The 18,728-nt window shown below is 40.4% G+C and overlaps 1 protein-coding gene across 1 annotated transcript in view; it reads right to left on the bottom strand.

Annotated features, from left to right (window-relative positions):
- The window catches only part of atad2b (ATPase family AAA domain containing 2B), a gene marked incomplete at its 5' end in the record, with an annotated part of 69,034 nt that overhangs the window by 25,663 nt on the left and 24,643 nt on the right, over window positions 1-18,728 (bottom strand). The window contains one exon of the mRNA XM_083933671.1: window positions 16,428-16,556. Coding sequence (XP_083789797.1) covers window positions 16,428-16,556 — 129 coding nt within the window. The remainder of the gene's footprint in view (window positions 1-16,427; window positions 16,557-18,728) is intronic.

The following is an 18,728-nucleotide window of genomic DNA, read 5'->3' on the forward strand; positions in this document are numbered from 1 at the left end:
GAATGCCACTTTTCTTCAGGCTGGACTGGCACATAGGATAGTGGCTGTGCTGTAACTGGGGGACCAGAGATGGAGAAAGGGAGCAAGAACAAAGACAAAGAAAACCTGCCAGGCATCTTGGATATTTCTTGATGCTGGCAATTCCTGTGTGTGTGTGTGTGTGTGTGTGTGTGTGTGTGTGTGTGTGTGTGTGTGTGTGTGTGTGTGTGTGTGTGTGTGTGTGTGTGTGTGTGTGTGTGTGTGTGTGCATGTGTGTGTCTTTTACCTTTTTTTTCTAAAACGCCAGGATAGTGTGGATGCCAGGCGTAAGCATGGCAAAAGTTATACTTTGTAAAACAAAAACGTATTAGTGGATGAAGCCGAAAGGTAAATATCGGTATGGTTATACTAAAAAAGAACATCATAAAAAAAAAGAGCATAGTGGCTTATTTTCCGCAGACCTCTCATTTCCCTTTTAACCCTCTCTGGATACACATTTTCCACTCTTTCTTACACACACAAACCAAAACAAACAATCCACCACTGAGTGGAAGAGGTTTAGATGGGGTCAGCTATCACCATCGGAGCTATGAAGCGTGCTCCTAAGAGAGGAAAAAGTGAGACAGGATGGCAGCAAATGACTGGTCATAGTCAGCTCTTAAATAATGCATGAACCAGCATAAACAGCCAAGCACAGAGGAGAGATATGCTAGTGGGGGAGACGAGGAGGAAGGGAAAAGAGGACTAGAGCACTTTGTAATAATTAAAAGTGCCTCAACCATAGGAGATTCAAGAAGTGGTCGAAATAAAGCTGACATCATACATACATTCAGAACAGCGCTTGTGCCAAAAGCCCCAGGAGATGAGCAGGCACACTGCCGTACCAGCAAGCATTAAATAAATACATCAGTCCAGTGCCACTGATGGACAGCAGTATACTACGCCAATGCCTTTGAGGTGAAATGTGAATCAGTGCCTCAAATTCATTAATTTCATTATTAAATAATTCCAAGTAGTAAGACGGTCACACAGCAAGTTGAAGAGAGGGCAAAGAAAATACATATTTGGTTGATTCTGTAGAATAAAACTACAATTAGCCCGTGAATGTTCTTATTTGTCCAGGTCATTGTTATCCCCAAAGAAATTTAAGTCCAAAGCAACTGGACTTGGTTGTTTGAGGAGTCCAGTAGCTTTTGACTTAAATTTCTTTGGAGAAAACTACAATTTAAAACTGATTTTATATGACTTTTATAGGTTTGTCTTTGCACAGGTATACATGACCAGACAGATCCACTGTCTCTATGGCACAGTCAAGTCAGTAAAAGCCCCAAAGGGTTGCAAGCACAATTCAGATACATATCTATGTGCAGTTTATAGTAAGTCATCAAAGAAAAACTTTGAAGCACCATATGCCCATAGCATTATGGTGCAGGCTATTTATTACTTTTATACGCTTCGAGGACACACAAACCCATAAAGGCAAGGGTATCCATCTCAGCTAGATGGGTCCGTGGGCTCAACACTATCATCAGTACTGACACATGCTTACTGTACTGGTTAAACACATCCAGGCAATCCCTCCAATATGCCACTGTTTAAATTCTTAATCAATTCTCTTTGTCAGGCAAGAGTTAGATGAGAAGACCTCTACCACTCTCACGACTATGCGGTAAATAAGAAGCAACAGCCAACAGCTGGTAAGCTTAGCATAAAGACTGAGAGGGGAAGGGGGGAGGGAGGGGAGCTATCTTGGCTCTGTCCAAAGGTAACAAAATCCGCCTACGAGCACCTCTAAAGATGACTCATTAAGCATCTCATTTGTATAATCTGTCCACTAGATGAATAGGAAAAAAAAACAACACATGGCTGTTTAATGTCCCAGAGCATTCAGTAAAAATATGATTTAAAAGGAAGGCATCAAACTTCCCAATATATCACCACCAAATCATACAGACACACTCTACAACCAAGTGAAATGTCATCATCTCATTGTGACCCACTCCCATATCTATTGGCAAACACATTGTCTATTTACAAATTGTAAAAACCTGATCTCAGGCCTCTGGTTCCTTTGCCTTGGAACCAGACAAATATGCAGAGCTCTGTTTATCTCATGTGGGGCAGGTTTAAGACTGAGTGACAGAGGAGCGTAATGCTTGAGTGTAGTTACAGAACGTAACTGGCATTTCCCATCCAGCACATGTATCAACATTTTTCAGTGGCACTGGTCTGGAGAGTCAGCTAGTCCACCCGAATTGGTGTCCAGATTCACACAGAGACAGTCCTCTCTTAACCTGGACAGATGCTCTGTTGTTTACTAACCTACTTACCTCTTTTAGGTTGAGAGTGTGTGTGTGTGTGTGTATGTGTGTGTGTGTGTGTGTGTGTCCGTGTGTGTGTGTCTGTGTGTGTGTGTGTCCGTGTGTGTGTGTCCGTGTGTGTGTGTCCGTGTGTGTGTGTCCGTGTGTGTGTGTCTGTGTGTGTGTGTGTGTCCGTGTGTGTGTGTCCGTGTGTCCGTGTGTCCGTGTGTGTGTGTGTGTGTGTGTGTGTGTGTGTGTGTGTGTCCTTGCCTACAGGAAATGCTTGCTCTCTAATTCTCCTCTATGAATTCACATTTAGGACACTAGGCCAGTTAGGGTACACTAATGCCGGGAATATATTACAATATTTTGGGACGAAAAAGGAAAAAACAGATGCCAAAGAAATTATGTGAATGTACAATTCAACATTTTTCTGTGTTCACGTGTGTAATTAGCCACACGGGATTTGTGTGCATATAAGTAGCAATAGATAAAGTCCAATTGATTTCATACTAACATCAGTCACAGGATGAGGGCTATAGATTTCACCTTGGTCTATAAGCAGAAATGAAGGAAGGCTTACACCATTAAAACAACTATGAGCCTTTCAAATCTGAGTGAGGAAAGAAGAAAAATGGAACAGCGTGTGAGTAATGAAAGAGTAATTCTGGCAATTTATAAATGCGTTGGGAGGTTTCAAAGTTGTTGGAGGGTAAAGCTTTTATAAATGTATAAAAGCTGTTAAGCAGTTACATCAACGACTTCTTTAGATTTGTTAAACTATTCTAGTTTTTCATTTTTTAAGAAGAAAAAATTAAAAACACGGTCTCGTAAAGATTTTAAGAAATGGATTTTAAAAATGACTGTGAAAAAAAATCAGGTCTTAACAATCTTAACAAATGATGATCCATGCAGGTGCACGGCATTCTACAAAGCAATTAACCACCTCTCAAGCTCTGTGATGTACAGTGTATAAAACACTAAGGAGGCCCTGGTCTCACACTAATTAAACACTTATGGAAGAATTGCTGATCTGTTGCCCTCCCAAGTCCCTGTAACCACTAGGCTTTGTGTGTGCCCATGCACACAAGGAAAACATGCATACGCCCTGCAGTTACTCACAGTGTGTACACGGTCATAGGCCCAACCCTTCATCCAACTCTTTTGGCCATTCTGGTTCATTGGAACCGACTGCAGTTGGGGCCTCAATCTTGTAACATAAATGAAGTATTGATCTACCCTGCTCTAATCACCTGCAGCTGATGTGGACGCGCTTAGAGTTAGGAGCTGTGTCACAGTCCTAAAACAAATAAACGCAGCTTGTCTTTTCATGATTTTAAACACGGGTGTATTCTTTCTAAACATGTGCAGTTCTTTAAAATCACTTCAGTTGTTATCATTCATCACGTCTGTACATTAGTGATGGGAATCGAGAACAGGTTTCAGTTGAGAACCGGTAACGAATTAGAATTGTTTTCTATCAATGCATGCAAGAATTTCTAACAGCTGCACACTGTAAAACAATGCTGCTGAACTTGTGCACTGCGGGAAACTTGCGACAAGGGGTGGAAGAAACGGTCCAAACCGTGGCTTCATTTCAGCAAGAAAGATGGCAACAGTGCAGCTTTTAAGGTCTGTAAAATGATCATTTCAAGTAAGAGTGAAAACACCAGCAGAATGCCGGAGCATCTTTAGACACAACATAAACAACATGTAAAAAATCCTGGTTTTGAATAACGTATCAACATGCAGGCAGCCAATTTTCTTTTGACTGAGAAAATGAATGCTGTACAAATAGTCTCATTTCATCTACACTGTGTTCAGACTCGGAGAAAATAAAACCATTGCATTGATGCTGAAAACATGGGAAGACTCTATACATGCCATACAGAAGATTGATCAGGAATCCATAGAGAATGGATAAAAAGAATCAAAACCTGCATTGGTATTGATTAAATCTTATCCCATCTTATCCCTTATTCCCATCCCTACTGCAGATTATGTGGTTGAAGCAAAAAATGTCTTTACATGTTTTTCTTGCCAAACTTTCTGTAATTAACAGGTGTATATTAAGAAATGACCAACAAGTGTTTTGTTCAATTCACACGGGGGGGAAGTATTTTAGTATGTTACCAAATAATGTTTGATCACATGACTGACCAAACTTTGCAGCAATGTTTGCGATAATTATTTCGTTTGGACATCAAAGCTTTATTATAAGAATGTCGTCACTATCCATGAGTCCGCCCATGCCTGCAGCATCATTAGACAAAGACATCCAACAAGTGGAATAATCATTCAATTAAACCAAAGCAAGGACATAAAAGGGGTCTGCATCTGCTTCATGTGTTTATCTCTCAGCTGGCATGTTTTACTAAAAACAGAAGGAAGAAATGAAGGTCTGTGAACAAGGCATAATACCACTGTATTCACAGTAAACAATGTCATTCCTAACACTGCTTTGGTTTTGCTGTTCTAAGCATAAGCAATAAGAGCTTATTCTTGAAAAGTATATTTTTCCAACTCTATCCTTCCCTGGGGATTTCAGCCATTTTTCTTCTATCTGAATCATTCCACTGAGCTGTAATTAACACAGCACAAAAGCTGTATATCCCCTGCCGTGACTGCTGAACAAATTCCAATTCAATGGTTCCTAATCACTGAAACTAAATGAATAATTTAAATTGTCTTTAGAAATAGGAACATAGAAAAAAAATAAAAACAGAATAACCAACTATCTGGCGTGCGTTGGAAATACAGGTCAAGAGAGGCACCCCCTTTAAATGTTAATAAATGTTAATGATGAGAATATATAACCACAGGTGAAGGTAAAATAAAAACTATTATCAATTCTGTATCTAGCCCAACTGAATTTCAAGTGACCTCTATTCAGATCTGTGTCTGTTGCTTCCCATTTGTGTTTTTTCCATTCATGAATAATGCAGTCATTCAATTTCTAAATATCACTCCACATTTACAACTTTCTACCACGTTTGCTTTGGAAGTTTTAATTATGGCGTAAGAAAGAATGGGTGAAAAGCAAACAGGAGACAACATGGGGAACATTGTAGGAGCCAATGAGAGCCAGAGAGACTGTCGTGGTGACACAGGGCCTCAGGGTCTCTGGGTCATGAAAGGAAGACAGCTGTTTGTCACTTGATGTGACACTTCACATCCACACTTAATGAAATGTCCAGATCAATAAATGATCCCATCCTTGCTTCTTGAAATGAAAGAGATCAGTCAATTCCCTCAATTGCTGTTCTGCTCCCTTCCCATTTCCCTCCTTCACCCACCCTCTCTCTCACTCTTTCTCTCACATAATGGCCTCGACAGCCACACCACCCTGCTGGTTTAACGAATGGTTCAACATTATGTGAAATACATGTATTCGGCTTCTTGAGTGAGACGAAAAAGATCAATACAACTCTCATGCTAGTACACTTAATATGGCGCCAGAGTAGGGCTGGACCTTATGGCTAAAATATCCTATCCTGATATACATTGTATATGTCTCAATCACGATATATATCACGTTCCCTGATAAGTCAGCAAATAAATAAATAGTCTAGATGAAATAACCACATGGCAATGCCTATTTTTGTATACTCCTGTGGGAATGTAATATATAAATGATAAAGATTGAGTATTTTCTCATTTTAAAACTTATGTGAAAACTATAAATTAAAAATATTTCACATCAGATTTTCTGGAGAAAATGAGTTAGTTTGTGCTTGTTATGGTCAATTTAGACCAAGTAACTGTTGATCACACAATCTCGATGTATGATTTCATGACGATATGATTCCATTATCGCCCAGCCCTTAGCTAGAGCCTATAAACGGCTAGCTTAACTTAGCATGAAGAAACGGGGAAAACAGCAACTGTCCAAAGATAACCAAAATGTGTCTACTAGCACCATCTGTCTATTAGAGTCTTATCATGTAAGACCAGAGTCAGCATGAACCAGAGTTAAAGCTTAAACTGAAACCCAAGAAATGTTATGGTTAGACGAACCCAACAATTTGCAGACCATATCTGCCACCTTGCTTTGCAAAATGCCAACAAATCACTTTATTTAAAACCAGGTAAATTGTTGCATATAACTAACAGGTGAACAAATGAGCTCTATGGGTTGTCAGACAATTCTTAGGTGACAATGGGTTGTATTAACTGCATATAATATTACTATGAAGGGGAAATTGGAAGAGTTGAAGACATAATTCAGTCAGAGCCTCTATCTTTTTCTGTCCTTCTCTCTGCTGCTCAGTAAATGGCCAGTGGGATGACGGTCTCTGTAGTGCCCTCTTCTCAGAACACAGATATGCCCTAATGCACCAGCAGCTCCAAGTACTGTTGAAGATGTCAGGCTACGCACACACATACATACAAAGTAAGGTTTGAGAGCCTTCTGGGGGAAAGGTCTGTCGCCCAGAGCAAAAACATGCATACAGACAAGCTGCAAGGCAGGAATGATGAGGTAAAGAGATGTGCACTGGTTGGCTCATTTGACTGACGTTTGAGTTATCACACCCCTTGTGTAAGAGAGCATACATCTAGCAAGAGCTCTCCAAAGAGAATAGCAATGTCTAACAGCTAGCCACTGGTACTTGCCTACTGTGCTGTGAATGGCTCAGGCCCATCTCACATCCAGGACATGGCCAAACTGTAAGCCTCAGCCTGTCCACTACGCTCTGCTACTGCCAATTGGCTCGCTGCTAGTACTCTCACTACGAAGGGGGTTTGCTGTCCTGGCTCCAGAACGGTGGAACGAGCTGCCCATTGACATCACACAACCAAACTTTACACATCTTCCATCACAGACTGAAAACTCATCCGTTCAAACTTTTTGGGGTTGTACCATAGACAATAGAGTTTGGATGACCTGGTCTGCAGTCAAGCAGCTCAGCAGAGAGGAGACAGACAGGCCTATACAGACCTGCAGTTAGATGGACAACAACGATGTCATTGTCTATGGTAATGTTTAAATGTAGACATCGTCTTATGTCAATTCGGTAGACATCATCCAGCCCTATTGGTTAATTAAGTTATTTGATGCTACAAAAACACGGTGACGCGACATGATTGACAGCTGCGATTGACTTGCCCCCGTCTCTGGGATGTTTTGGCTTCACTTTTGTATGGTGGCAGGAAGTGGAGACTTCTTTATACAGTCTATGGGTTGAGTGCGTAAGTTGTTTTGGAAAAAAGCATCAGCTAAATAAATGTAATGTGGCTACTCAAGTTCAAAGCTGCATACTTTCTGCAGATTTTCTTCCGTATTATATACCTGTGTAAATACAAACAAATGAAGGTCCTTAATGGAATCATACTTGTTAGATTACTCCTGGATTAATTGCTACTGCTATGTTTGCTTTCAATCTGCTGAACGCCTCATACAAGCCATGATCTGTGAAGGATAGCCATTGTACTTTGCTAAATTGATTAGACTAGATACCAATTAGATACCCTGCAAGTCTATTAAGGCATTCAGGTCGTCACAGCTGTATAATCATCGGATGGGACAAAAAGGGACATTTAATTAAAAACTTTTTACACAGGGATTCGCTTTGCTCTACTTAGATACCTTACTGGATCCGTTTGAAGATCCATTGACTGATGCGTGAGTTCGTATGTCTAAAAAATGTCTCGTAAGCAGAGCACAACAGTGCATGCTTTCACTTGCATTTAAAACTAATAATAGATGGGTGCAAACTGCAAAATGTGTTTAGGACCAACGGTGCAAATAACTATACGTTGGTGTTTGTTCACAGTTGTTCCCATGAACACCAATGAACGCTATATTTTTTATTTAATTTGCCATCTTTAAGCAGTTACTGAAGCACATACGGCCAGTGCCAAAAGCCGCCCTTTGACAATTCCCTACCGTCTGAAAAATGCTGCACATAAGATATAAGATAGTGGGGGAGTCCTATACGATTGTAACAGATTTAAAATCACCCTTAGAGAAAAAAAAAGAATCTAGGTTGTATGATAGGCTCTCTACTAATTAATGGCAAATTTCCCAGACAGTAACTAGACTAATGCTAATCCTAGCTTAAACTGCCCCATGGTGTATTTGGTGTTGTACTTTGAGGTGTTGGGGGTTACATGTATTGATTGCTCCCAGCTTTTGCTTTGGCTGATTCAACAATTTTGCCTGCGGCAGTGATCAAAATAGAGCTAGACACCCAAATAAATATTGACATTTATTCTCGGACTAAAAATTAGATTTATCGCCAAAAAGGGTCTCACTTATAAGGAATGTGGTGCTTGGTACCTACGATCAACATATAAGAATACAAATAAAGGCAAAGTACTGTAATAGCTAAAAATAGAAAAACAATAATACTTTTAAATATATATAAGGGATACTGTAGTAACAAATACAATATAACGTTTGGAATAAGCAAATGCAGCTGTACAGTTCTTACATGTCCTTATGTAAGTTATGAGTGTGTAAGTTGTCTAGCCGAAATGAAGTGAGGCTGCTAGTTCAGGCAGGCAATTCAAGCAGTACTCTGCATTGATCTGCTAATCTGTCAGCTGAGCTCTTGCATTGTCATTACCAAGGGAATGGTCTTTTAAGTTGTCAAACTGAGTTGCTGATCCCTAACTGCCATTTGCTCTGATGGTGATTCCATGTATTCATACCCCACCAGCAGCTATTACAGTTTGGATTTTTTTTGCTCCTGCTTTTATTTGCAATAAAAAAAATGCCTGGTGAGACTAATAATGTTTGGCTGTAGCTAAATTACATGTTAAGACTCGTACCCTTCATATTTCTTGTCGCCCAAAACCATAACAGTTGTCAGGCCAGTTGGACAGTTGTACTACATTGATCAACAGCTGTTTGCAATGAAACTGATAAAGCTTACACAAAAGGAGACGCATATAGAGGTAAATAATTTCCCCCTGGAATTATTAAAGTATTTCTGATTCTGATTAAAATGAATGGCGTATGTGATTATCTGTATTCATATTCATATGTATGATCACTTGTTTCCCTTTCAAGTTAGTGGTGGTACTTTAAGGAGATTTTCGGAGGCAAGAGAAGATCATATATCTGGTCTTCCCACACATTAAAATTATATTTCAAAACTTTTTCATATCTTCAACCCACTTTTCCAGGACTATGATAGCGTAATGTAATAAAAAGAGATTTGCAAATAACATCTTTGCCAATATGCGAACACTAAATTTAATTAGGAATTCCAAAGTGCATTAACTAAGAGGAAAATACAAACAACAACCCTCAGTCGTCTGTACTATTCATAATATTCTACATTTACTGAGCAACAGCAATGGACTCTACTGCCCGGAAAGCTTCTAATGTGATACTATCTTATACAAAAGTTGTGCTGCAATAAATCTTAGTTTTGGTCATAATTCAGACCACCAGAGTGATGCAAATTCAACTGTATGTACATTTTTGATGATGCCAGCTTTGTTGGCATTGGATTGGACTGCATTTGTAAGGTGCCTATTTATGGATGCATATACCAATATAATACTGTTAAGTCCCTAAATGGTAGGATAATTAACTATGCTTTGAAAGTAAAACTTTACTGGAAGTCATTGAAAAGGACAGGGAGAGAGGAGAGAAACAGAGAGAGAGAGAGAGAATTTTACAGCTGCTTGAAACAGACCCCAGAATGGCACAATGGTGTCACAGCAAGAAAGAGCAAACCTGGATTATAACATTAGCTCTTACTGAAACTAATACAGGAACATTAGTAGCTGATATTCCACCGATAAGAAAGTTTGATATATACCAATGAATCGTTTGCAAGTCTGACTTAACGCCAAAGTTAACTGCCCTCAATTTTCATGACATGTCATAATGAGTGTTTAGCCAGGAAAGAGCAGTTTTGTTTGGAGAACATGCATCTCATCCCTGGGTTTAATGGAGATGTTGTGATTAGCCTGGATAAGTGCTATTTTAAGAGTAATTCATTGTAATTAGAAACCCAGTCGGCGCACATTCCTATTCTTACGGTGGTCTAACGTGACTCATGTCGCTTAATGTCGCCATCTATTCCCCAGAGTCCCCAGAGATGTGAGCACGGATGGCTGAGTTTGTGTTTACGAAACTTAATCTCCACCACAGAACATGTAGACATTATCTTATCCATTATTCCGGGAAAGAAGATGCATCAGAACCAATGACCATCAAAACCAAAGGAGCAAAACGAAATCTACTCAATGGAAGATTTCCAAGGCAAGAGTACACAAGATACACAAAACACAAGAACAGGTGTTAGTGTGATGTCTCCTGTGGCAAGGTAAGACATTTTAATCCGATATCCAGAGACTAAATCTTTAAATCATCACTGCCTTAACGATACACAAGGTGGCCATATTCCAAAAAGGTGCATCTTAATAAGAAACAGATACCGGCTCGCTTTCCATCAAGCTGGGTTTGATGAGTGCACGGTGCAAGTTCAAAAGATAATTTGGATATTACAAACAAATCCATAAGTCATTCCAACTAATCAAGCACTAATGCATGATGTTTGTGCAATTGTTCCAGTCAATTACAACTTATCAGAACCGAACAGAGTAAGGGAATACACCCCATTAGGCTGCTTGGCGTTTACTGGCTTCTGATGTTTACTGAAATTGACTAATCGACTGCACTATTGTAAAAACAATGAGAGTAAAAGCTCAGGAGGCTGTGTATAATTTTCTGTGTAGTACAACTTAAATACTGAGATTTTGGGATGCTCTTTAATGTTGCCGAGAAACAGAGAAAAAGAAAAGACAGAGCCCTTTGTCATAGAAAGTTCAGGCCCAGATCCACTTTAATTGGAATGACAGGCCGTGCAATCCTTTGTGAAAATCTAAACCTGTCTACAATCCACAGAAGCCCCTGAATGCAATTTGTGATGGACAGATAGTCCTCGAATGAGAACACAATCTGAAAACAATGAATGCGTCATTAGAGGTCCAGCCACCTGATTTACCAGTCAATCAACAGAAACTTCAGCGTTCACACACGCACACGCACACGCACGCACACGCACACGCACACCTTGCAGTCATTGGGGATGCACAGAGGCAATGAGCAGCAACTCTCAATCATTCCAGTGCAACTCTCCAGATTGTTTCTGGCGGAAACATAAGGTATTTACCATAATATATATTACATATATACAGTGGAGATCAAACTTATTGAACAAAGTATTAATTCTTGATTTATTCTGAATTACAGTTATTTTTTATTGCTCAGAATATGATAGAATATCAGCTGTGGCTATAACACTGCCGTGCTAGCATGTTTTAAATAACCAAGGCACCAAGCACTTGTGAAAAAAACAGTAAGCAAAGTTAGAGAACAGTAACCACTGTGTCAGAAGAGAAGATTTAATATTACTGTGCAACGCATATAATGATATAGTAATTCTATATATATAGATATATATATAGATATATAGATATATAGTACTACTATATGATTATATGCGTTGCACAGTAATATAAACAGGCATTCAGACCCTGTGAAGAGGATCACCACCCAACCCTGTCAATGATGTACACTTTTCATGCTGCAACAACTATACACACAGTGGTATGCTGGGATTGAAAAGACCCACAGACACAGAATGAATCTTCAGGGACACTAACACTGATGTCAGCTCATCTGCACACAAAAACAATAAATGGAAGCAAGAGGCATCATGGATGATTTTACATTCATTTCACGCTTGGTACCACAATGATCCAAGAGGCATCTGTGCCCACAAAATGGCAGCTTAAGCTCAATGCTTATTCGCTCAGGGCTTTGCATGGATTTTATCAGTGAGCGCCACTGGGTGTCAGAGTGTGCAACTTAAGATTGTTTTCGCCAAGAGGTAGCTTGGGGAGAGTCAGTGTTGAGTTCTAATAACTACTAATAACGCTCGCGGTTTTACTTTCAGGCAAGACGCTTTGTTTTCTGCTGTTGACCACAAGAATGTTCTAATTCTATCCCCGAGGAAGCTGAAGAAATATTTCATCCACAGAACAACATGCCATTCATCACCTGTGGTCTGTACCAGATGCCGTTCACAAGATTATTCAGTGCAGACCGAAATGTGCAAGATACAGTATGGGGACAGATATAATTAAAAGGATCTAATTTAAATATAGGAATCAATTAGAGCAAAGACGCATAGCAGTATTTCAAACAGGGTTTTGAAGAGAAAACCCTGTTTTGCATTTTCTAAATCAATTTGCCAAACAAGAAAAGGGTCGACTGCAGGAAAGAATTTAATTATCACATTTTCTTTTCCAATTTTCAGATTTGGAAGACAAATGTGTGATGAAGCAGAAACAAGTGGAAAAATCTTAACGGAGGGATTGGGTGACATGAGGGTGTTTTACAGATCACTTGGATTGAAAGAGTACATTTTGCTGTGATGTACTGGCCAACTGTGTCCACATTTCACATAACTCTCCACTTTTTACTGAAATCAGTCAAATGTAACACTCAGACTAGAGCTTTACAAAAGTGACAATGGCAACAACTGGAAAACAAATACTGAGGAGATATTGTGTGCGTCAGCTTGCACTGAAAACACTCTGGCTTCAAGGTTAAACTTATCCCTCCGAGGGCAGTAGGTCCAATGTTCTTGTAAATAGAAGCAGCAAAGAAGTGAAAATCAAGAAATAATAGAATTGTCTGCAACAGGGCTTTGTGTTTTTTTAACCGAAAGTGTCGGTTTATTAACCTATTTCCCTGTGCACTGTGACCATCACAGCACGTCACAGGCTGTGTGCCGGCTGTCTCTTTGTCCTGAGCAAAAATCCAGGCCATCTTTTCATGCAATAACTACTTCAGCCTGAGGTAAAACGGAAGCGGGAGTGTCTATTATGACTTTAAAATATCCCATCAAGGTATTGTGCTGGACTGACTTTGGCAATGGGGAGAGGAGCTTTCTGTTTACTGTGATGTGAAATACAAGGCAGGGGAGAGACAGGGGAGAGGCAGGACACAGCGGTGTTCCATCTACATGAATACAACATGGTGGCTGTTGCCTTAGGCACGCTATTGAGTGACGCGGAGGTCACATTATGTGGTGCTAGCGTCGCTATTTTTTTCTTCCACAAACAGTTAAAGAGTTTTAATAAGGACTATCTTGTCAACTGGCAGTGGAAAAACACTGGTGAACCACGCCAAATAAAAAAGTCAGAGGAAGGTTTTTAATGAACTAGAACCACTTAAGTGTGACATGCAGGAGAATAATCAGACATTGCTATTTAATCAAGCACATGCCATCCTACTGTCACAGAGGGGGAAAAAATGTGAATGAACAGTGTATGAGGAAAACTGAGGGCTTAATTATGAATGAAAGGAAGGCACTCTATATGAACCGGATGCTTGTGGTAGTGCACTATGATTGAACCCAGGGCTGTGGCCCAGGTAATGGGCCTTGGGCGTTCTGCTCCTCCAGGGATGAAGTGACTGGAGAGAGTGAGGGGGGTAGTGAGAAGGGCTGTGAGAGAGGGGGAGCAAAGAAACCATGACAGAGCTAGCCATGCAGGCTAATGGAAACCACATCCTCCTTCCTGTTTTCTTGTGCATTAACATCAGAGAAGTCCGCAGCTGCCCCGGCTATCTACATCTCAACAACCTGGCTTATCCACAGCTGCTGCTTTTAACACCTGATCCAGAAATACCCTTAGCCTTTAAAAAGCTTTTTGTGTAACTTTCGCCACAGTTACACAAAAATGCACTATTTTGCCAAATAGTGCATCTCATCCCAGTAAACCACCACTCTGTTATATCTGTAAGTCACAGGCGATTCTCAGCTCTAGGCAAGGAAAAGCGGGAGGGATGGAAGGAGAGAGGAAAGAGGTGGCCCAGATAAAAGCCGTACAGAACTGCAGATACCAAAACGGCTCCGGATAGGCTTCCCCCTGCAGGTAATGATCTAGGATAACTTTAACCTTCATGTGTCCTGACCTTCCACAGAAGAGGAAAGGAAAGCAAATGACCCCGAAATGACCTGGCCGCTGTGGGAGCAATTTCACAAACAGTTTATTTCTCCAGCATCGGCACAGAGGCTTCAGCTCTCCCAGCAGATGCGCTGCACTGCATTATGATGCTGTGTCATATCTCCAGACATAACTGACTCTGTGATCAATTAGTCTAATAGCTGCCTTGCTGAGGTGCTCCAGGTGAAAACTGTCTGCCGATGTCACAAATTAATCACCTGAGTTAGCCTAATTAATTAAGCCTCTGGTGGAGGCTGATAACGACTTTCCCAAGAGCTTCTAAATTGGTGGTCCGCATCTGTGACATTTGGCTTTGTAGATAAAAAACTGCAGCTAAGAGTAGCATACACAGTTTGCTGTCACCCTTAAGATATAAGAAGAAAGGTCCGTCTGGATTACACGAATATCAACCACTTGATTAACATGAGCATGTATTATCTTTTCTACCTTGCTTTTATGTGTTGCTACCGAATGAATGCTTCAATAGCATTACATAGGTTTCATGAGAAATACATCAATCAGTACTGTTGCAGCCTATATATTGATAATACACACCAAGAAGTGAGCTCATTAGGTACAATATCATGTGATATTAAATGATACATTTGTGTATTTTGTGTAGTAGTTCTGTGAAGAATGTCGGAGATGTCCAATCAGCTCTATGGCAACGTAGGCTGTATTAATTGTAATGTACTGTCCTACATTAGACTGAACTCTATATGTATTGACATAAAAAAAGTAATCTTTGAAAAACTACTAGATCAAGTCTGAGGTTACATTCTTCCATCAAAGCTCCATTCGTTCACCTGGACTGAATTTTGTTTGGGGACAGTTTTAATAACTAAACCTTACCTCCCTATTATATAGGTGTTTGTGCATGGCTGAGCAGGACAGGAACTGTAGTGAACTCAAGCCTTACACATGCACACAGTATTAATGGTGGCCAACAGAGGCCCTCCTCTCTCAAGAGGGAACCATCTCCCTGGGAGAAGGAATAGTTTACCCACACAGCAGGGGTTCCATAACAGATGCTCTCATGAGGGACAAGCACCACCTTGTGTTGGACAGGTGTACTACACAGTCACACAGACATTACTCTAAATTTTGGTTACAAAAAACAGACATTAGAATTAAGGTTTATTGCTTAAGCCAAGGCATTCATTCATGTCACATTTTTGCCATAGAGTAAGATGAAGCAGTCACACAGAAAAGGCACCAGCTGTGATTTTCTGTACACATACAGTGAAAAGATCTTTTTCAGTCACAGGATGTTTTGTAAATGTCACACATCTCACCACAGCACTGTCAGTCTTATCTAGATTCAATACACCGCATGATAACTATTGAGGGCACCTCTAGTAGCTCATATCATTCCTGTTACTTTGTCCTGGTGGAAGTTAGAGGGCATTCTCCAGATTACATGTAAAACCTGCTTACCTCTGATTTCTTCAGTTAACAGCCTCATTAGTCTGCCCCCTGCCCATACCTGGCCCTCCCTTCACCCTTAGGCACCTGCCGTTTACCACAGGTGGGCATGTAATTGCTCTGTGGCGTGGTCATGTTCGGAGTGGTTAGGAGAGAACAGCCTCGCTAATGAGGCTACTCACTGTGATGCTTCTCTGACTGCTGAGAAATGTATGTCTGTGCGTGTCTATGTGTGAGCATGCATGTGTGTGACACCACATACAGCTGGTATACTGGTGTAATACAACACAGCTGTTTGCTGCTGCGTCACAGAAAAAAAACAACGTTAGAAGAAAACAGGAGCCAAAATTGAAGGTGCAGGAGTCAAACAGAAAGGTAAAAGGGTATTTAGTTTGAGTTGGGATGGTGTAACTGCATTGCTTTCTTTTTCCAAAATATGCAGTAGGCTTGCTGCAGTAGTTGGTGTTACCAGAGTTACATGGTGTTTGATCACTGATGATATTACTTACCTGCCGCTCACAAAGAAACTAGACCAGAAACTAGATTGCGAGTCGGCCATGGAGTAGAGCGATGCTATGGTCTGACCAGCCCAACTGGTTATTTGTTTTTATGCTTGACTTATTGGGTAGGTTACGGAGGGAACACACATGCATTATCACACATTATCACTTTGTAGTTCTCACCAATCACCCTGTTCAAGTTGTGTAGCAATTATTACGTTTTGGATAAAGTCTGGATACTCACTAGTGGTGCACTGTTTGTCAGTGGCCTCGCCCTGAGTGCTGCTCCTGGCCTGCTCCTCTCCTGCAGTGTGGTGCTTTCTGGTTGCCACAGTGCCCGTCGGCAGCGTCAGCTGAGCTGGCGGCAGGAGGTCTGTGGTGCCCACAGAGGATCAGTTACCGACAACAGACAATACTCTTTGTGTGTGCAATGTGCAAATGTATGGTGTGTGTGAATGGGATAACACTTCTGAGGCTGGCAGGATAGAGTGCCTGTGTGTATGTGGATGTGTCTATTAACACCAAAAAGCTAGGAAGGACTAGTGATAAAAAATGTGATCCAACAGAAGAAGATGACAAAGGGGTTGTGATGTTGTGAAGCTTAAATTATGAACTGAATAATCGATTATTACAACCCCAATTCCAGTTTAGTAGGAACATTGTGTGTATTCAATTGAATTTTAGTTGAAAGGATTTGCAAATCATTGTATTCTAATTTACGTTTAACACAACGTCCATACTTCACTGAAATTGGGATTGTTGATGAATCTTCAACTACTATTTGTTAATCAATTAATTGGTTTCAGTCAAGACAAATTTTTCTTAAATATGAATATTTTCTGGTTTCCTTACTCCTCTATGACAGTAAACTGAATATCTTTGAGTTGTGGACATAACAAGACACTTGATGACGTGATATGATCAACATTTTTCACCATTTTCTGACATTTTATAAACCAATCAACTAATCAATTTCTTTATGACAGATTTGTTGACAGTGAAAAAATTGGTTAGTTGTATCTAAAGTGAGCAATCTGGGCCACTTACAACAAATCTAATCATTTAATATAATTGGTTAAATTAACAGTGATTAACCAATAACTAATAAATCATTAACATCCCTAATAACACCAAAAACTACAACATCATTCTTTTGCCGTGGCTATGTTTCATTTTGAGAATTGACGGGAGGTGGAATGCGGAGACCTGCAAGCGCCTTGAAGTGAGACATTTCAACTCTGACATCAAGTAATATTTAAGTTTTTGGCAACATTTACCACGGCTCCTTTCATCTTGACACGGGGAAATACCCCAAGATGCACTGTGGGTTTCAAACACTGCTGCAAATGGACTTCATGCAGTGCTGGGCTAATTGATGGCTTTACAGCAGGACCTTGACTGGAAAATGAAATATTTACACTGCTGTATTCCTCCTCTCAGGCAGTTGACTTCTGCTCCTGCAATATTCATTTAGTATTCTGTGGCTTTAGTTGCTAAAAGAGGAAATCAAAAGCAACAGAGTGCCTTCTAAAAGTTTCCTGCTTGACTTGGAAGAGCCAGGCCTCTGTGGTTTAAGTCATAAGTCAATAGGCCCTGGGGGGGTACGGCTGTGCATAATACTGTAGATAATCTTTTTAAGAGAAATTGGGTCTTCTTGTGCGGTTCCCTCCGTACACTTTGAAAAAAATGGACCAAAAAGAATCCATCATGACAGACCAGAGCATGTGTGTCATCTCCTTAAATGGAAAAGTTAAAGGATATTAATGGGGAAAGCACTCGGCCCTCAGATGCATTTCTGATGTAGCGGACTGGTTTTGTTTTCTCATGTCTGTAAATTCAACTATCAAGTGCAGAGAGGACATGACTTCACAGTCAATCAATAAAACAGGGGGGGAGGGGCGGCGGGGGCGGAGTGGTTACATTTCTCTCTGATTCTGTCGTCTTGGCAAAACGTCGCACATATACTGCGAGTCATTTTTCTGTGTGTGTGTTAATTAAACTATTCCCATGTGGGCAAATATTAGCAAAAGGAATACATACATATATGATTACATGTCTTTACGCTTAATATTTGACCACTTACATTAAAGTCTATACTTAAAAGCTCAAGTGTATTATTTTAGTACACTGTATACGACTGTTTCTATGTGTATAAACCTCATTTAAACCCAGCACTGCTTGGGGCTGTTTGGTGAGTGTACAGATGCAGCGCGCCAGGCCAACAGCTAGCACATAAGGTACTGTCTGGAACACTGGAGCCTCGGGCATCGCTCCTTTCCCCCCGCCACATACTTTACACTAAGAAACCGACTGCTCCATCAACTACTGGGCTAGCCTTCAGACCCCCCCAACCCCCCCAAAAAAACATGTTTCTATTTTCTAAAATAATCTATCAAAGAAATACTACAAAGAGAAGAGGGGGACTGAAAAGCCAACATGGACTGGCTCAGGCTCATTACTCATATGAGTGAGTATTCTCCCAAAGTTGTTTATTTAGATGAACAAATAATGCTTTTCAGGTCAGTGTCATTAGTATGCTTGATAA

The sequence above is a fragment of the Echiichthys vipera genome (assembly GCF_963691815.1).
Source record: "Echiichthys vipera genome assembly, chromosome: 19".
Taxonomy (NCBI): Eukaryota; Metazoa; Chordata; class Actinopteri; order Perciformes; family Trachinidae; genus Echiichthys; species Echiichthys vipera.